Genomic DNA, 18750 nt, shown 5'->3' on the forward strand with positions numbered 1-18750 from the left:
AGTTATTTTATCTTCCATATCTTGTGTGTCCAGCATTCCACACAAGTCTTTTTGAATCACACTATTGTAAGCGCCCTTAATATTTACGAATGCCAGCCACAGGGGCCTGTGGTCTTTTTCCGCTGTTTTAATACACAGCATCAAAGAAAACAGGCTGTCCTTCAACCTTCTTCGTTTACAGAACCCATTTTGTAGTACTTTCAGCACCCCCTCATTCTCCACCCATGTCTGTAGTTTTTCTTCTACTATCTGCATCACCAGCCTGTAAACTACTGATGTCGCTGTTATAGGATGGGAGTTGTTTGTATTGGCTTAGTCCCCCTTTCTTTTATAGATCATGCTCATCCTGCTTAGTTTCCACCCATTGGGAGCTCCACCAACCATTATTGCTTTTCTCGCGGCCTCTTTCATAGTTTGCTAAGTGTTTGGCTCTATTGGCCCTATTTTCTCTATTAGCACGATCGGGATGCCATTAGGGTCTGTTGATGTGGTATTTAGGAACTCTTTTCTCTGCCCTGTCTCACTCTCGTTGTCTCAGTAGAGCCACTGGGCTAATTGGTCTATCCTCATCTGTTACGGTGCATGCAGCGCTTTGTGAGTGTCTAAATTTTTCTGTCATCATTGTTTTTATATATTGCATCGCTTCATCCCCTTCTAGTTTGAACCCTTGAACTGTAGTGATAAACCTCTGTTTCATGCTTTTCTTATTGCTCAGAGAATAGAGATGGTTCCCAAAACTTTGCAGCTGCCTTTCAATCCCTTTTGTTTACTTCCGTCATTCACTGGGCCCTCCTTTTTCTAATCTTTTCACTGATCAAGTCGGATGCTTCTCTTCTGCAGCTCAAAAAGTTATCCCATTCTCTTTTGACAACATTTTCCGGTTCACCCCTCTGTTTAGCATACCTGTGTTCCCTGGAGGCTTACTGACGCCTTACTATGGCTCTCTTAACTTCCTCATCCCATCACTATTGGGTTTGTGTCTGCTTTTCCTTGGTAATTTGACTCGACTCTTTGCAAGCTATAACTCAATCGAGTTATATTTCTGTACGTCCACACTGTTTTAGTACTCTCGGTGGTTATTTTCTCAATCTCTTTCGTTGCTATTCTTATTCGCTGTTTTGAATACATATTATCGTGTGGCTTTATTTATTTATTTATTTATTTACATTTCATCTACATCGCCGTGAGGCATTACGCAGGGAGGTACACATAATAATTTGACTACATAGTTTTCAATCAAAACAATAGATTCAACAAATAAAACAGCACTCAAAATATTTTAAGAGAATGAAAAAATACTCGAATATTGGTGAGCGAAAACAACGTCACAGTCATGCATTTGTAAACACCTACACGCTTCGAGACAGCCAACCATTCTTAGTGGCAGTGATATTGTAGGAGTTGTTACAAGGAAGAAAGAAGTTTCATTATCAGTTTCATTGACGATATCATCCGGTAGACGGTTTCATTCCTGTATTGTTTTCACAAAAAAGAACTACCGAAAGAGTGGGTTTTGTAGCGGTATTTAGCTCGCAATGCTAACATTCCAATTTCATTTTTCTTCCAAAATTCAGCTTGATACATTTGGGATCACTACCTAAGCTCCTGGACCTATATTCATCTACGTGCATCACCCTCAGCCGATCATACATCCTAACTGACATTATTGCGTAATCTATCGTCGAATGCAGCCTTATCACCTCCCATGTTATCTGCCCTTCGCAGTTCTCGGAGCTGTTGCAAATGATTAAATCATACCTTTCACATATATTCATTAGCATTCTGCCTGTTGGGTCAGTATATCCATTCATATCTTCTATGTGTGCATCCATATCTCCTAATATTCATATCTTATACCTCGCATTCTTCTCCTAGTTCACCAACGTCATTTTCTATGCACTTCACAATTAGTTGATTTTCCTCTCTAGATTTTGCCCCTGTTCACAAGTATACCAAACCCAGCAGCGCATTTGCCCTTCCACTTCCCTTTTACCCATTAATGTTGCTTCCGCTCCTGCTTGACCTTTTGCCAGTCTGCACTTTTATGAATGATTGCCCCAATATCACCCCCCTTACTACTGTCCTCTGTTCTACTGCAATATTCCCATGCATACTCCGGATTCTTAGGAGGTTGTTTTATGTCCCTAATATGTGTTTCTACAAAACGATAAGCCTTCGGCCTCTCCTCCCTTAGCTGTTGTTCTATCTCCTCCCGCTTCAGCCTATTCCTTCCACCCTGTATGGTAATATACCTTACGTCTGAAAGTCAACTCGCGCAGCGCCACCATGCGGCAGCGGCGAGTGGAAGCGTCGTGCGTGCTCGACGGCCTGAAGAGAACTTTAGCCCGGGCACTGAAAAAATGGAGAAGGCACTGGCTCACCACAAGGCTAGAATGTGCTTGCCATTGTCCATAGATTTGCAGTAGCACAGCTCTTGTGAAGTCGTGCTTTTACACTATGTAGGCAAGCTTTGAAATGCATTTAGAGAGGGCATGCGATTAACCATGCGCTGTCTCCCAAAACATTTCGAAGAAAATGAGTGCCATGAAGATGCAAAGCACCTGTGATCCATGAGAGAGGCGGAGACCTGAAGTGGTACCGTACAGTCACTGGTTCTCCCACAACCTTCAGATTGCTGCTATCAAACACTGCGCTCCCGTTATGTTCTGTGCTCTTTTAAAGTTGGGCAGGCAAAAAAAGCATGGATGACAGAACAAAATGCCTGGTCATACAAAAAATCTGCAGTTGGCGCTTTGTATGCCATACCACTAATGTGTGAAAGGAACTACATAGGTCAAACGGGGAAACGCTAATTACCATGCGATATCAAAATACACGGTTTGGAAGCCTAAACTACAGATGCTGAGATACATCTATAATGGACGAAATGGCATATTTGAGAGATAATTTAGCAAAAATACGAAAAAGCCTTCCAAAATGCAGATATAGTGATACAGATACTGAAATATATTTCTCTATGTCAGGACTAGACATACTCTGTATAGAAATCTGTTATGTGCAGCATAATATTTAAAATGTACAGCGCATTGATACTTGCAATTTAATTTGTTCATTATATTAAGCCATTAGGGCATTACAAAGGAAGCTTACACAACATATAATTGTTAATAATGACATATTTACAGATATCAGTTGCAATAAAAAACTATGGTGTATACGAGCAAGAATCACAGGCATTGGGCACCGAAATATGGATACTTGGCGGCAATAGTATCAGCTATGCTATAGGTAGCATACCTCAAAATTTCAAGCAAAGCACTGGAATCATGAACAGATAAATTGACCAAAGGTACGTTTTTATTAAAAACGGCCAGCATGTGCCTCGGACTAAAAAAAGAAAGTAAGGCTCTTGGATTTCTTGCTGCCGCTGTATTGGTGGTGCTTACTTCAACGCCGTTCTACTTAGTAGACGGGCTGTTTAGGCTAGATGGTTTGTAGTTTTGCTAAAGTAGCATGGCGGGAAGCAGGAGGGGAACGCATAAACAATGAAAACGAACACATACTTCCATTGGAAGGTTTAGTGTTTCCTAGAAACATGGAAAAAACAGAAAGAAGAATGAACAAAACAAGAATTACGAAAGAACACCGGAAACGACCTCCTTCCAATCACCGTGTCGGCATGCTGGAGTCTTCCAGAAATGCTTTTGACAAAAAAGTGTCGTTGATGGCACACTGCCACACACAAAACTCTTTGGTGTGTGACTTCCGCGATAAGCTCTAGTCTATCAGATGGGTGCCGAAAAACAGAGGGAAGAAAGAAAAAAAGCACTGCTCGTTAAATTAGCATGAGGGAACACATTTTAAAACCGATGCTGTTGGTTGGCACTCATTGTGCAGTGTACAATTCTCCCCACAATGAAAATGTCACTGCTGGAGTTCAAAATGGCTGTATAACATTGCTGGCCAGCTCAAAAAGGTGATCATTCAAACACAATTAAGTTCAGCCTGTAGTTGCATGATGGCATTTGGGTACGCAAAGCTACTACATCGCTTTCAAGAAGATAGGAGTCAGTTTCACACTGAGCAGAAATGTAGAAATGGTGGGTGCATATCTCGCTGCGGGTATTTAGGCTTACAGCAGAAATAAAAACCAAATCGAAACACATCTCAGCCTATTTCTGACAAAAAAGTAATGAGATACCTGTGTCGTGAATAGTACAGCAATACGGGCGATATTTCGTAAAAGTATTTCGCTAGTGATATAAAAATACAGTTTTCAAAAATATCTCGATACAGCCATAAATATACTCAAAGGTACCTTTGTAATATTATCGCGATACTCTTGTACCGCGATGCTGCTTAGCCTTGAATAAAAGTAATAGGGGTTTACTTGTTCACTGCGTGACCTGCACATATGCACCATGGCTACACGATAATAAAATCCTGGGTTGAAGTGCTGACACCTTGGGAACAGTGTTTATTAAAAGCTATCAATTCAAAAAGGAAGGAATGAGTTGTTATAGGGACGGTTTTGTAAATGTTTTCAGTAGGAAAGGTAGTCTGTGTGATTTGATGGTTAATTAGCAAAGCAGTGGTGGCACGAATTCGGGGGGGAAGGGTATACTTTTCATGGTTAATTTCCGAAATGATAGGCAGCGCTCACCCTGTGCCATGTATTCTCTTTTTCTTCTGAACATTCCTTTTGCGCTACACATGTCGCCTGGAGTACACATTAACTCGCACAACAGGAGGTTTTATCGAATGTAAGAATGTTTTTAGAGGTATTACAAAGTTGTAAGTACCTGCAGTATTACGAGTCCGACGAGAAATTTTAACAAGCTACGTCTCTCGTTGCAGGCGACAGCGGCTGGTCACTGGAAAACGGCGTCGCGCACTCTCGCCGCGGTCGGCTGTTGTCAGTAGCGGCTACCACGGAAGGAGGGATTCAAGAACAACGCAGGGAGCGTGCGCCCCATGGCGACAAGGCGGGACCGGCTTTTTTGCAGGAACCTCCGAGCCGTGTGGTCTACCTGAACACAACGGGTGCCTGGATTCACTGCCAGGTAGATACTATAAATAGAAATAGAAAAAAAGGAGGGGGGGCGAGAATTGAGGTACGGGCTCCGTTCCTTCTTCGGCACAGTGAATTTTTCCCTTCCGGATACTTACCCGTCACGCCCTCTCACGGCGAGGACCAGGGAAGCAAATTTTCTTCTACGGTGTTCCAGTTTCTCCTCAGCCGCGGGGGTCTTGCACGCGCGCATGCGCATGCCGAGCCTAGCTGGCCATGGCCAGTCGCGTGCGATTACTTTTATCCACGATTGATTGCAAGCAATGCAGGAGTGACGTTCATTATTTTGTTTTGTAGGTGTACAGTAACGTCCTTTTCTTTTTTTTTATCGCCAGGCAGTCGCGCGATGCTTGCCACACTTCCGTGTGTGTCTCGTGTTGTTTTATACTACACATTTGTCAGGAATACAAGAAGCTGTGCTTCCACATTTTTGCTTTATCGAATACCTTGAACTGTACGCAAGTAATAGACTGATTTCTGTGTGGATTGATATGTGGGGTTAACGTTCCACAGCCACCATGTGATTATGAGAGACGCCGTAGTGGAAGGCTCTGGAAATTTCGACCGCCTGGGGTTCTCTAACGTGCACCGAAATCTGAGCACACGGGCCTACAACATTTGCACCGCCATTGAAAATGCAGTCGCCGCAGCCGGGATTCAAACCCGCAACCTACGGGTCAGCAGCCGAGTACCTTAGCCACTAGACCACCGCGGTGAGGCAATTTTTTCGGTGTCGACATACTTGGTAAGCATACGCGTTTTGCACACTCATAGTAATCATTAATTCAACGAGGCGCATAAAGAAGCATCTCCGTTAATTTTTCAACATACTAGCAAACGTGATACCACAGCGAAGGCCAAGCGTGAAAGAACGATCGTATCCAATAGCTGGAGTTCTACGTGCCGCAATCACCATATGATTATCAGGCACGCCATGGTGAGGGTTAGCGGGTAAATTTCGACCCACTGTAGTGCTTTACCCTTAATCTAAACATGAGCACATAGGTGTTCTTTGCATTTTCCTCCCCCCAAAAAATACGGCCAATGTGGCTTGGAGTCAAACCTGCGCCCCCGAGCATACGACACACGATGCGGCTAGCTACCACGGCAGGTGTAAGCAAAAAGGGAAACTGGCTGCAATGTTTCACGAAGCGTTTACTCGCCAGACTATTTACGATCATAAGAAACGTTAAACAGCACCATAACTATACACTTTTCTGAAAAATAAACCAGTGAATTTTGTCAATTAAGCCAAAATTCTTAATCGCACGCGTTTTGAATTACCCATGCCAGCACTGAGAGTTAGGACAGAATTATGCACGCGTGCAGTGTGCCTCTCTCGTCCACATGATTCGGCGTTGCCATGAAAAACTCAACACAACATGCACTTCTAGTAACAGCTGTGCACAGCAAATAAATACTAACACTGTGGCTCTTTTTTGTGAAAAGTGTAGTCCAAATCCAGAGTAACTGTAACCACCACAGCCACAGCGCTAACACAATGATTATTGTGGCACAATGACTGCAAGTTGACACACGAGGCGAATGGCAAGACGTATCTGAATAGCGAAGTATGTTGGCACAGCATGTGATAACGTTATAGTAAATTCGCGCACTGTAGCACTTGTTCAAGTAATCGAGCTGCCGCGACGCCAACGTCCACTGACATCACTCGCGAAAAAACACCATCTGGTGTGAAGTGTTCTTATTTCTCTCGCACGACCCACGTTGTAACGTACGTATGCACAACTAAGACGGTCATTACCGAATCACATACATTGTCATTGAACGGCTCGCAGTGTACTGTATCTTTGGCTAACGGTCACACTCGTGGTAAGCGCGTAAATAGAATGTAAACAAACGTTAACGAGAAAGAACTAAACGACGTTGACTGCGACAACAGAGACAAAGTCTGACCTGCATTCTGCGCCCTCCCCGAGTAACAAATGGAAGAACAAAAACGACATGACGTCCGAAATAGCAAGTGCACGGCAAGCGTTTGTCTTCTCAGAGGCTTAAAAATATCTTTGGTAGTGGTTGAGAAATGACGCAGCCTTCGAAATATTAGCATTATGTGCATGGTTCGCGGGCTGATCGTTCTCGAGGAAACCTAGTAAGTTCTAGCAATTATCCCGTTACATATCCTGTAACCGTGCATAAACATCTTATTGTCGAAGGATTACATACAGTATATTTATGTGTGCGCCTCTTCTAGTGCGGCATTGTAACGGAAACAAAGTTGGCCGAAGATTACTTGTCACTTGTGCCACTATGGTCAGTTGCAATTCATAGCTATATAGCTTGAGCATTTCCGTAGTGGGGTGTGAGTAAACAGATCTAAATGTGTGCCACTAGGGCGAATTAATAATTATACTCTGTACGTACGATGGAATTATTCATTGAATTCACTCTCTATGTATGTGTGCGTCCGAATCTCCAAGTGTATCTATATGCATTGTATCAGCATACATCATCCGTCCAGTGTCATTGAGTAATTTGCGAAAGGGGCACACTCGTCAACTATCCGCTGAGGAGTACGGGTGTGTCATGAAACGTCGCCGCAGGCAGCTTTTTTTTTCGGTGCCGTTCAATCCCCCAGGTGGCACCATCTACCGCCTAATTCACGGCCCTGGCGCTCTCACATCTTTACTTACCCATATAACGTTGAACAGTCATCTATGAAAACTGCAATGGTGAGCCGGAATCATTTCGCTGCGATCGAACCTACGGTTCGGGGGCCCATCTCGTGTCCTGTAATTGCGTGGACACCGTTCCTACATTACGTAAATCTTCGAGAAATAAATGTAACAAGTCTTGCATGCAGTCTCCGGGTGCGAATTCTGTATTATCTGTGTCTTTTAAAAGTAACGCCGTCTCAATGGCTGAACGAAACGTGCTAGCTCCGTCGTTCTCTTCGAACAAATACTTGCCCCGCTGAGCTCAACTGGACCAGTATTCGTGATTGTAAAGGCTGTGTTGTCCTTATCAGTCGAGAATCGGTGCATTCGTTAGGCCTGCTTGAATTGCCAACCCAGGGGTCAGCCATTTCAGTTATGATGGGGAGAAACGGTTCTCCATGGTAAAAAGGGGGAAAGTTTCTCTATTTGAAGACAAACGTTGGGTACATCGCCACCACTGCCTAAATGGAGAGAGCATCACTTCATTTGTTTTAGTCGGTGCCTGTGTCTAATTGCTAAGCACGTTGTTCCTGGCGCGTAGCTTGAGCTGTAAGCTAAATGACAGTGTTAGGACAGACGAGTGCTCACTACCTTCCGTTATCGAAGGGGCACTGGCACCTTTCGTGTTGTGTTGAAGCTGCCATAGAAATCACTTATATACAGAGAACACTCTGACCTATTGGGAGCTCAAATAATGTGGGTACTGTATTTTAGTTTGATAATGTAAGGAAAATTTATTCTATTTCGGGGCTAGGGTTCGTTACGCTTGTTTTTCGTGCCGTGTTAGGAGAAACGGACTTTGAGATGAGACGGTAACAACACACACCACGTTTATGACAGAGCACGAAAGATCAAAATAGAACAAAGAACCAGGAAAACCTTGAGGCCGAATAATTAACAAAACTGTCTGATCGAACGATAAAACAAATGAACGCGAGTTTAAGGCTCAGAGTTCCAAAACCTCACAATGCGGTGTGGGCCCCTACGAACGCCGAGGTGCGGGGCAGGAGGCGGCGACAGGCGATCAGGCGCGGGGTGCGTCTCGATGTGTGATGCTATGGTGACGGTGACGCTTGGCGGAGTGGGGGCGTGGATACGAATACTTAGCAGTCAACCCCCATCGGAGACTCGATGCTCCATGCGTGTAAATCGCCAGCCCGTCCAGCGAACAACTTGCGTCGAGACGCGATGCTCGGCGCAACCGTGACCATTAGCCAGGCCACGTACGTCGCTTTGCCGAACGTCTGACCACGGAGACGCCTTGCCGAGATCCACGATGTCCTCGGCAAGGAAGAGAACAGCAGGCCAGGCCGTGCCCCGAGATGCAGTACTCGTGCCAGCAACGTCACCCCAGCTGGTAGTTGGACGGCAGTAGCGTGGACAGCCGCATTACCTAGCCGGAGCCTGAATCGCCTGCGTCCGACGCTTCATCCCGCTGTCTCCCGTCTACCGATGCTTCGGCTCGTTCCCAGCCACAAAGCTTACCGCCACGTAATGGTCACACGTGGCCCAATCGTGGCACGCCACCTCTATGGACCACCACAGGTCATCAGCTGATTGGCTGGCCTCATGCTCACAGTTGGCTCGAAATCACACGCCTTGCCCCGCACTTTCGTCGTTGTGGTCGTTTTCTTCGCTCATCACAGATAATAAAATCAGTTTTGTACCTTCCGACATCGGCACTACAGGCGTTAGGCTACATTGCCGATTCTGGTGACTTCACGCAACACTCTGGCAAGTTGTGATGACGTCAGGTATCAAAATATACGGAATGGCCACTTGTGTGTTGCCGAAAGATTCAAAAGGCCCGCCCACTTGTGCGCCATCAAAGGAGCCACATTATTGTGGAAAGGTCACGGTATCTTTTGCGAACACGTGACACGGTGATACCTTGTTGCACATCGCGGAACACAGGGAAACGAATAACGGGTCGTAGATACTTTCTCAAGGTCCGCTCACACTAATTACAGTTTTTAAGCCTATTAAAGCTTGGTCTTTCACTTGACGCGAAAAGAGAGCTGAAAGTCAGTCTCCACTAACGGCCAACTCCGGTGATTTTATCGCAAAAGCGTTAAAGAGCTCGCGTCGCAGCAATTCAGACGACGTCGGCGGCGCTATCGGCGTCGTTGGTTAGGAGAAAAATTTCATCATTCTATGTATGACCGAGAAATCAAGAACATTGCGAATAAAATATATAACGAAAAACTTTGGTCAGAGTGGCGACTGAATCATGGTCGCTTGGTTCTGAGTAATGATTGAACCGGGTCATTTGCGTGGCAATCGCTGCCCAACGGCCACGCGTATGTTTGTGCACTCTAAAAAAATGGAGCGAGAATGGAGAAACAGGCTCCGTTCCTCCTTCGGCGCAGCGACTTCATCCCTTTCGGGCGCTTTACCCATTGCGCCCTCTCGTGGCAAGGACGAAAGGAGCAACGGTCCTCCTTCAGCGTTAAAGTTTCTCCTCAGTCACGGGAGTCTTGCGCGCGCGCATGCGCACGCCGAACCTAGCCGGCCGAGGCCAGTCGCAAGCGATTGCTTTTACCTAAGATTGATGTAAGCAATGCAGTAGTGGCGTTCTTATTTCTGTTTTATAGGTGTAGAGTAAAAGCCTTTTTTTTTATCACTAGGAACTCACACGATGCTCCGCACAATTCCATGTGTGTCTCGTGTTGTTTCTTATTACCAATTTGTCACAATTACAAGGAGCTCTGCTTTCCAAGCAGTCTTGCTTTATCGGTTACCATAGTGTCTACAGAAATAATGAATTTTTTTAGGGTCGACATACTTGGTAAGCCCACGCATTGTTTATTTAGCACGGCACCAACAGCACTCACGAATTCAACGAGGCGCATTAAAAAACATCACACTTAATTTTTCAACATTCTAGAAAACGTGATACCACACTCTGCAGTCCATGCGTGAAAGCACGATCATATACAATTGATAGAGTTATACGTGCCACCACCGCCATATGGATGTTCTTTGCGATTTACCTCCATTCGAATACGGCCGCCGTGGACGGAAGTCGAACCTGCGTACTCCAGCATAGTCACACGACACCCAATAAGGCTATGCTACCACCGCAGGTGAAAGTACAATGGGAAACTGGCTGCGAAGTTTCCCCGAGCGTTTGTTAGCCAGACTAGGTTACGACCATCAGAAACGTTTTAAACATCATCATAACTAAACTTTTGTGAAAAGTTAACCAATGACTTCTGTCGGTTAAACCAAATTCTCAATCGCATGCGCTTTGAATTGCCCATGCCAGCACTGAGAGGTAAGACGGAATTATGCACGCGTGCAGTATGCCTTTCTCGTCCATGATTCTTCTTCGTCGTAAGAAACTCAACACAAAATGCACTTCTAGTAACAGCTGTGCACAGCAGGTAAGTACTAACGCTCACTCACCTTTGGGAAAAGAGTACTTCAAATCCAGAGTAATAGCCACCACAGCCACAACGCTAAACACAAAATTGTGACACGCACTATGACTGCAAGTTAACACGTGAGGCGAATCGCGAGAGGCATCTGAAGCAGAAAAGTATGTTGGCACAACATGCTATAAGGTTGTAGTAAAGTTGCGCACTGCAGCGATAGTTCTTTCACTCAAGTAATAGAGCTGCCACGACGCCAACATCCACTGCCATAGCTCACGAAATAATACCGTCGAATGCGAGGTCATCGCTTATTTCTCTCACAAGACCCGCGTTGTTACATACGTGTACACTGCTAGGACTGTCGTTACCGCATCAAAAACATTGTCATTGAAGGGCTAGCGGTGTAAGGTATACATGGCTAACGGTCACACTTGTGGTAAGCACGTAAAAAAATATAAGCAAACGTTAACACGAAACAACTAAACGAGGTCGACGTGGCCCCACAACACCTACCATGACGGAGACTAAGTCTGGTCTGCATGCTGCGCCCTCTCCGAGTAAAAAGAAGAAGAATAAAAAAAGACGTGACCTCCGAAAAGGCAAGCGTGCGGCAAGCGTTTGCATTCTCGGAGGCTTCAAGAAAACAAAAAATAACTGTGGCAGTGATCGAGAGATGGCGCAGCGTTCGAAATGCTTTGGGCATTTTATGCATGGTTGGGGGGAATCGCTTTCGTGAAAACCAGATAAGCTCTAGTAATTATTCCGTTCATTATTGCGCAACCGTGTAAAAACTTCCGTTTGTCTAAGCATCAGATACAACATATTTACGTGTGCGCATGTTCTGGTATTGCCACAAAACGTGAAAAAAGTGTAAGAAAACTTGCTTGTAACTTGTGCCACTATGGTCAGTCAAAATTTATCGCTATATAAGCTTATGCGTTTTTTCAGTAGGGTGCTAGTAAACACGTCGAAGTGTGTGCCGCTGTTAAGAATTGTTGATTGTGCTCTACTTCATTGAGTTCACCCTATGAGCATCGTAAGTGTCCTTGTGTGCATATGTGCTATACGCATTGCATCAGCACATAATAGGCGTCCGTTGTGAGTGAGTAATCCTGAATTGGCTGAGGTTTAACTATCCGCAAGGGAGCCGTGTGGTAGTGGGTACGACAACGTACGGCCGTGGTAGTTGGTATGACAACGTACGGCCGTGGTAGTGGGTATGACAACGTACGACGCCGCGGTCGACCGTTTTTTAGTATCGTTAAGTTCCTCTAGATGGCGCCCTCTACCTCTTAGGGTTTTTACAAGTATTTATTAGTTAGTGCGGGTGTGTGTGTTTGAAATTTTTTGTTGTTTTTTTTCCTTTTGCCACCCCGTGGGGGAGGTGCACGTACATTGAACACGCAGCAAATTTTTGTAGTAGAGCTTAGACTTTCTTTTTTTTCGTAGTGCAGGGATCGATTTTAGTAATTATCGAGTATAGGGACAACTTGTGTCAGAGAGACATTGTTAAAAAGACTGTAAAGTGTTCAGGATGTGGAGTGGTTTTGAAAGTGGACCCAAGTGTAGAAGCTGATGGAGAAGAGGCTGACGCGAAGTGTAGGCAATATGAGTGCCATCCTCTCTGTGCTCAAGCTGTAACGAACCTGAACATATCGACCACTATCTTATCACATGTCACCGATTCAAAAATCAAAGAAAAAACTGCTTCGAAATTTTATTCAGAAAATTACGAATATCACTTAATACTCCCAATACTTTGTCTTTTGGGGCCATTTCATTGGGACATAGCGACAGGAACATCTGCGGGGCTCTCTGCGAATTCATATATAACACAAGAAGATTACGTTGCTGAGTCAGCTATCAGCTCTCGAATTTTACTAGTCACACTACCACTTACTATTTAGCTGATACACTGCAATGATTCAACTTTCAGGAGAATTTCATATAACGATTTCACCACAGATATTCAACAAATTCTATTATTTCTCCCCCCCCTTTTTCTTTTTTTACATTGCGCCAAATTAATTTCACAGTCAAAACACAGTAATCATATTCCCCTAATCTAGAAAATCTATAGGTATTTACTTGGATTAACCACCGGCTTCTTGGCCAATCCCTCTTAGTGGGTGAGAGCCACAAAAGAAAGGAACAAGCAAGCAAGCAAGCAATATGAGGTCGAGGAAAAAATGGAGAAAATGATGGTTGCCCAGAGTGAACTGCTGATGAGAATCACCGAGCTCGAGACTGCGTTGGCGATAGAGCACGAAAAAACGAGGGCAATGGGAGAAAGACTGAAGTCCGCCGAGGAAGCACTAACGAAGCTGAACAAAGGAGCAGCATACGGAGAGAATAGTAGGGAACCGGCCACCAGAACGGCGGAGAAGGACGAGCAAGCAAGTTTGGAAAAAACAGGTTCAGCCGATTCAATTGTCGCAAAGCCCAGCTTCAGCGAGGTAGTGGTGGGGCTGGGAGGGGACAAAGCAGCCGGCGTCACAGGTGCAAGTAGCCCCCAGGTGCAGGACGCTCCAGCTGAAAAGTCAAAGCATGCGATAATCGTTAGGGACTCGAATTTAAATCGATGCACAGAAGCCATCAAAAAGAGCGTTAGAGGTGTCAGGAGGATTGCAGTAGGGGCGTTCCCAGGACGCAAGCTGGAAGCAGTCATGAGGTAAGCGAGCGCAAAACTCAAAGCTACAGCTGATAGACGAAACCTCGTGATAATTTCAGGCGGTTTAAACGATGTCCTAAATGAAGATACAGCAGACTAGCAACCACACTGGCGAAAGGCGTCGATGACATGCGCACCACTTTTCTTCAGGTACAGGTAGTGATATGCACGATACCGGAGGTACCGGTGCGCGATAGCAACCTGCAAAAGCGGTTGTCAACGCAAACCAAGAGATATGGCGGATGAGTCGATGGAAAGGCTTTGAGGTGGTGGAAATAAACAGAGAGGTTCATAGGGGGGGGGTGGTTTTCAACGAGACAGAACTCACTTTGATGGTCGGCTAGGTCAAGAGGTGGGTTGGCGACTTGCAGGACGAGCAGTAGTTTTTTTGGGGGCAAGCGGGCCCTTCGAGGTGCAGGATAGCTATAAGGAGGAAAACAAGGAGGGAGACTCTTTAAAAGGTGGTATGGACAGATACTATTCCAAAGTGGCACCAGTATCTAAGATAGGTAGAGTGCGGGGCATAAATCGACGTAGCCACGAGCGCCGAGCCAATTCAGACATAGGGTATATTAACATGCAGGGTGGTAGGAACTAACTGAAGTGGGAAGAGATAGAAGAACAGCTAAGGAAAGAGAGGCCGATGTTATACGGTTTTGTAGAAACACCTCTCAGGGACATGGAACAACCTCCGAACAATCCAGACTACGCGTGGGAATATTGTAATAGAACAGAAGGCAGCAGAAAGTGGGGTGGTATTGGGACATTCATTCATGAAAGTAGAGACTGGCAAAGGGTCGAGCAGGAGTGCAAGGAACATTTATGGCTAAAAGGAAAAGTGGCAGGTCAAATGACACTCCTTCGTTTCGTGTACTTGTGGACGGGAGCAAAGGCCAGAGAAGAAAACCAGGCAATGGTAGAGTGTATACCAAAGGACATTCAGGAGTTAGGAAGAGAGTGTGAGATAATTATACTAGGAGACATGAAAGCGCATATAGAAGATATAGATGAGTATACCGACCCGACAGGCAAAATGATCATGAATATGTGTGAAAGGCTTGATTTGATCATTTGCAAAAGTACCGAGAAGTGTGAAGGGCAAATAATATGGGACGTGGGAAAGCTGCAGTCGACGATAGATTATGCACTGATGTCACATAGGATGTATGATAAGCTCAGGGGAATGCATATAGATGAAGGTGGCTCCAGAAGTCTGGGTAGGGATCACAAACATATCAAGTCAAGTTTTGGAAGAGTAGTGAAAGTGGGAAGGAGAGAAGATGAGCAACTACAGCGAAATATTTAAGCAGAAAGGCTAATTGAAGTAGCCATAAACAAATTGAGAAAGTAATCACGGAGGATAATAAAACAGTGTGGACATACACCGACATAGTTAGACTGTTTGAGCTAGAGCTTGCTAAGACGCGTGACAAGTCACCCCGGAAAAGAAGACACAAACCCAAAAGTTGGTGGGATGAGGAAGTTAAGAGAGCCATAGCCAAACGCCAGGAAGCCTCTAGACAACACAGACATGCTAAGCAGCGGGGTGAACCGACAGATGATGTTGAAAGAAAATGGGAAATTTTTATATGCTGTAGAAGGAATGCATCCCTTCTAATCAATGAAAAGATTAGAAGAAAGGGAGCTCAGTGGCTGGCAGAAGTACATAAAAAAGATAGAAAGGCAGCTGCAAAATTTTGGAACCATTTAAACTCTCTAATAAATGAGATGAGCCAGGAGCAGAGGTTTTTAAGTACAGCCCAAGGTGCTAGGCTAGAAGGGGACGAAGCTATTGTATATATATTGTCACGGGGTCGTGACGTGGCCGAAGACAGGAGACTTCGTGTTGGGATTTAACTGTTTATTTGGGCGAACCTGTGCCTGGTAAATGGAAAGTCCAACTACAGCAGCAGTCTCGCACAGATAGCAGTCTCGGACTGATAGCGGCGAACGGAGCGTCGGCCTTCGATTAACAAGTGACAAGCGGCGAAGCTCATCGGCATTTATACTCTTGCCGTCGAATGTCCTAGCAATATTGCTGGCGGTGGCGTAGGTTCCAGAACAATCTGTACCGTTCGCAAAGTGGGCGTGACCTTATCGAAATGATCTACTACAGTCCGGAACCTCCTCGAAAACTGCAGGCGCGGTTTGCGCTGAGAATCGTGTGGTGTTTTGGGACGATAACAAAAACTTGGGAAATAGAACGTGGCATTGCCCCACTCTGAAAAAAGGCATCGTCCCGATGCTTTAACTAAATATGAAGGTACAATAATAATTCAAGAAAGTACAATGAATAAATTACGATACAACAATAATACAAAAAAAACACTGTTTCAGTTTGTTAACGCGCATGAAACGGCTTGAGGCGCGCGACATGGACGACTTCAGGTCGCGATCGGCGTCGTTGAGAGTTCGTGATGCCGTCGGGGACAACCTCGTAATCAAGTGGGCCGAGACGTCGAACCAAACTGTACGGTCCGAACTACCGCCGCAGAAGCTTTTCACTTAGTCCACATCGGCGTATCGGCGTCCACACCCAAACACGTGCACCGGGCCGGTATTCCACGAAGCGTCGTCGAAGGTTGTAACGGTGGCTGTCGGTCGTCTGTTGATTCTTGATACGGAGACGCGCAAGTTGTCGGGCTTCTTCGGCGCGATGAAGGTACTCGCTCACATCGAGGTTTTCTTCGTCGGTGACGTTGGGTAACATGGCATCGAGCGTCGTTGCCGGGCTCTTTCCGTAGACCAATTTGTATGGAGATATCTGCGTCGTCTCCTGCTCCGCCGTGTTGTATGCGAAGGTCACTACGGAAGAATGGCGTCCCACGTCTTGTGTTCGACATCGACGTACATTGACAGCATGTCGGCGATCGTCCTGTTAAGCCGCTCGGTGAGGCCATTGGTCTGTGGGTGGTACGCTGTCGTCCGGCGGTGGTTTGTTTGGCTGTATGCCTAGATCACTTAAGTCAAGTCGGCAGTGAATGCCATTCCTCTGTCGTTGATAAGGACCTCCGGGGCGCCATGATGTAGCACAATATTTTCGACGAAGAACTTAGCTACCTCGGATGCACTGCCTTTTGGCAGGGCTTTTGTCTCGGGGTAGCGGGTGAGGTAGTCGGTAGCTACCACGATCCACTTGTTTCCGAAAGCCGACGTCGGGAACGGCCCCAGTAGGTCCATACCAATCTGCTGGAAAGGTCGGCAAGGTGGATCAATTGGCTGCAGAAGTCCCGCTGGCCTTGTCGGTGGTGTCTTGCGTCGCTGACAGTCCCGGCATGTCCTCACATAACGAGTGACGTCGGTGGTAACACGTGGCCAGTGGTACCTTCCTTGTATCCTCGCGAGCGTGCGAGAAACACCGAGGTGTCCTGCCGTCGGATCGTCGTGAAGGGCCTGCAGGAGTTCTGGTCGCAGAGCTGAAGACACCACAAGCAGGTACTTAGCTCGAAGCGGCGAAAAGTTTTTCTTTTGCAGAAGACCGTTTCGCAGATAGAACGACGCAAGTGCGCGCTTGAATACCTTCGGGACTTCGGCGGTCCTGCCTTCGAGGTATTCTATTAGGGCCTTAAGTTCCGGGTCGGCCCACTGTCATTCAGCGAAGTCGTCGGTAGTTATCGTTCCCAAGAAGGAGGCGTCATCCGGGTCGTCGGGTAGCGGTTGGTCGACAGGCGCATGAGAGAGACAGTCGGCGACGGAGTGTTTTTTGGCGGACTTGTAAATGACAGTAATGTCATATTCTTGAAGTCTCAGGCTCCATCGTGCGAGGCGACCTGAAGGCTCCTTCAAGGTGGCTAGCCAACAGAAGGCGTGGTGGTCGCTCACAACTTTGAAGGGCCTGCCGTAGAGGTAGGGGCGAAATTTCGACGTAGCCCAGATGATGGCGAGGCCCTCCTCTTCTGTTGTGGAATAATTTGCTTCTGCTTTGGATAGCGATCGGCTGGCGTAACTAACAACCCTTTCAAGTCCGTCAGCCCTCTGCACAAGAACGGCGCCAAGACTTACGTTGCTTGCGTCAGTATGTATTTCTGTCTCGGCGAATTCATCGAAATGAGCAAGTAACGGAGGCGTCTGGAAGCGATGTTTAAGCTCCTGGAAAGCGTGTTCCTGTGGCGTTTTTCACTTGAACTCCACGTCGGCCTTGGTAAGGTTAGTGAGAGGAACAGCTATTCGAGCGAAGTTTTACACGAACCGCCTATAATAGGCGCACAGGCCCAGAAATTGGCGCATGGCTTTCTTGTCAGTGGGCGGCAGGATGTCGGTGATGGCGGCTGTTTTCCGTGGATCGGGACGAACTCCAGACTCGCTGATACCGTGCCCCAGATATAAGAGCTCCTCATACGCAAATCTACACTTTTCTGGCTTCAGTATGAGTCCGGAAGTCTTGATTGCTTGAAGTACAGCTTCAAGCCGCCGAAGATGCTCGTCGAAACTCAAGGAAAACACGACGTCGTCGTCCAAGTACACAAGGCAAGTCTGCCACTTCAATCCTGCCAGTACTGTATCCATAATACATTGAAGAAAAGTTGCAGGCGCTGAGCAAAGGCCGAGGGGCATCACCTTAAACTCGAAGAGGCCGTCCGGGGTTATAAACGCCGTCTTCTCTCGGTCTCTTTCGTCGACTTCGATTTGCCAATAGCCAGTCTTGAGGTCCATTGATGAAAAGTACTTGGCGTTATGGAGCCGATCAAGTGCGTCGTTTATTCGCGGGAGAGGATACACGTCCTTTCTTGTGATTTTGTTCAGGCGGCGATAATCGACGCAGAAACGTAGGGTCCCATTCTTTTTCTTCACTAACACCATGAGGGGTGCTCATGTACTCTTGGATGGCTGGATAATGTCATCCCGCAACATTTCGTCAACTTGTCTCTTCATGGCCTCACGTTCTCGTGTCGAAACCCTGTACGGACTCTGGTGGAGTGGTCTGGCATTTTCTTCGGTTATGATGCGATGTTTCGTGATTGGGGTCTTCCGAATTTTCGATGACGACGAAAA

General features: G+C 46.2%; 1 protein-coding gene across 8 annotated transcripts in view; it reads left to right on the forward strand.

Annotated features, from left to right (window-relative positions):
* The window catches only part of LOC119172975 (cell adhesion molecule Dscam1-like), a 2235730-nt gene that overhangs the window by 246431 nt on the left and 1970549 nt on the right, over positions 1-18750 (forward strand). For all 8 annotated transcript variants that reach the window (XM_075891768.1, XM_075891770.1, XM_075891774.1 and 5 more), the window contains exon 4: positions 4819-5024. In XM_075891768.1, coding sequence (XP_075747883.1) covers positions 4819-5024 — 206 coding nt within the window. The remainder of the gene's footprint in view (positions 1-4818; positions 5025-18750) is intronic.

This window comes from Rhipicephalus microplus, chromosome 4 (assembly GCF_043290135.1).
Source record: "Rhipicephalus microplus isolate Deutch F79 chromosome 4, USDA_Rmic, whole genome shotgun sequence".
Lineage (NCBI taxonomy): Eukaryota > Metazoa > Arthropoda > Arachnida > Ixodida > Ixodidae > Rhipicephalus > Rhipicephalus microplus.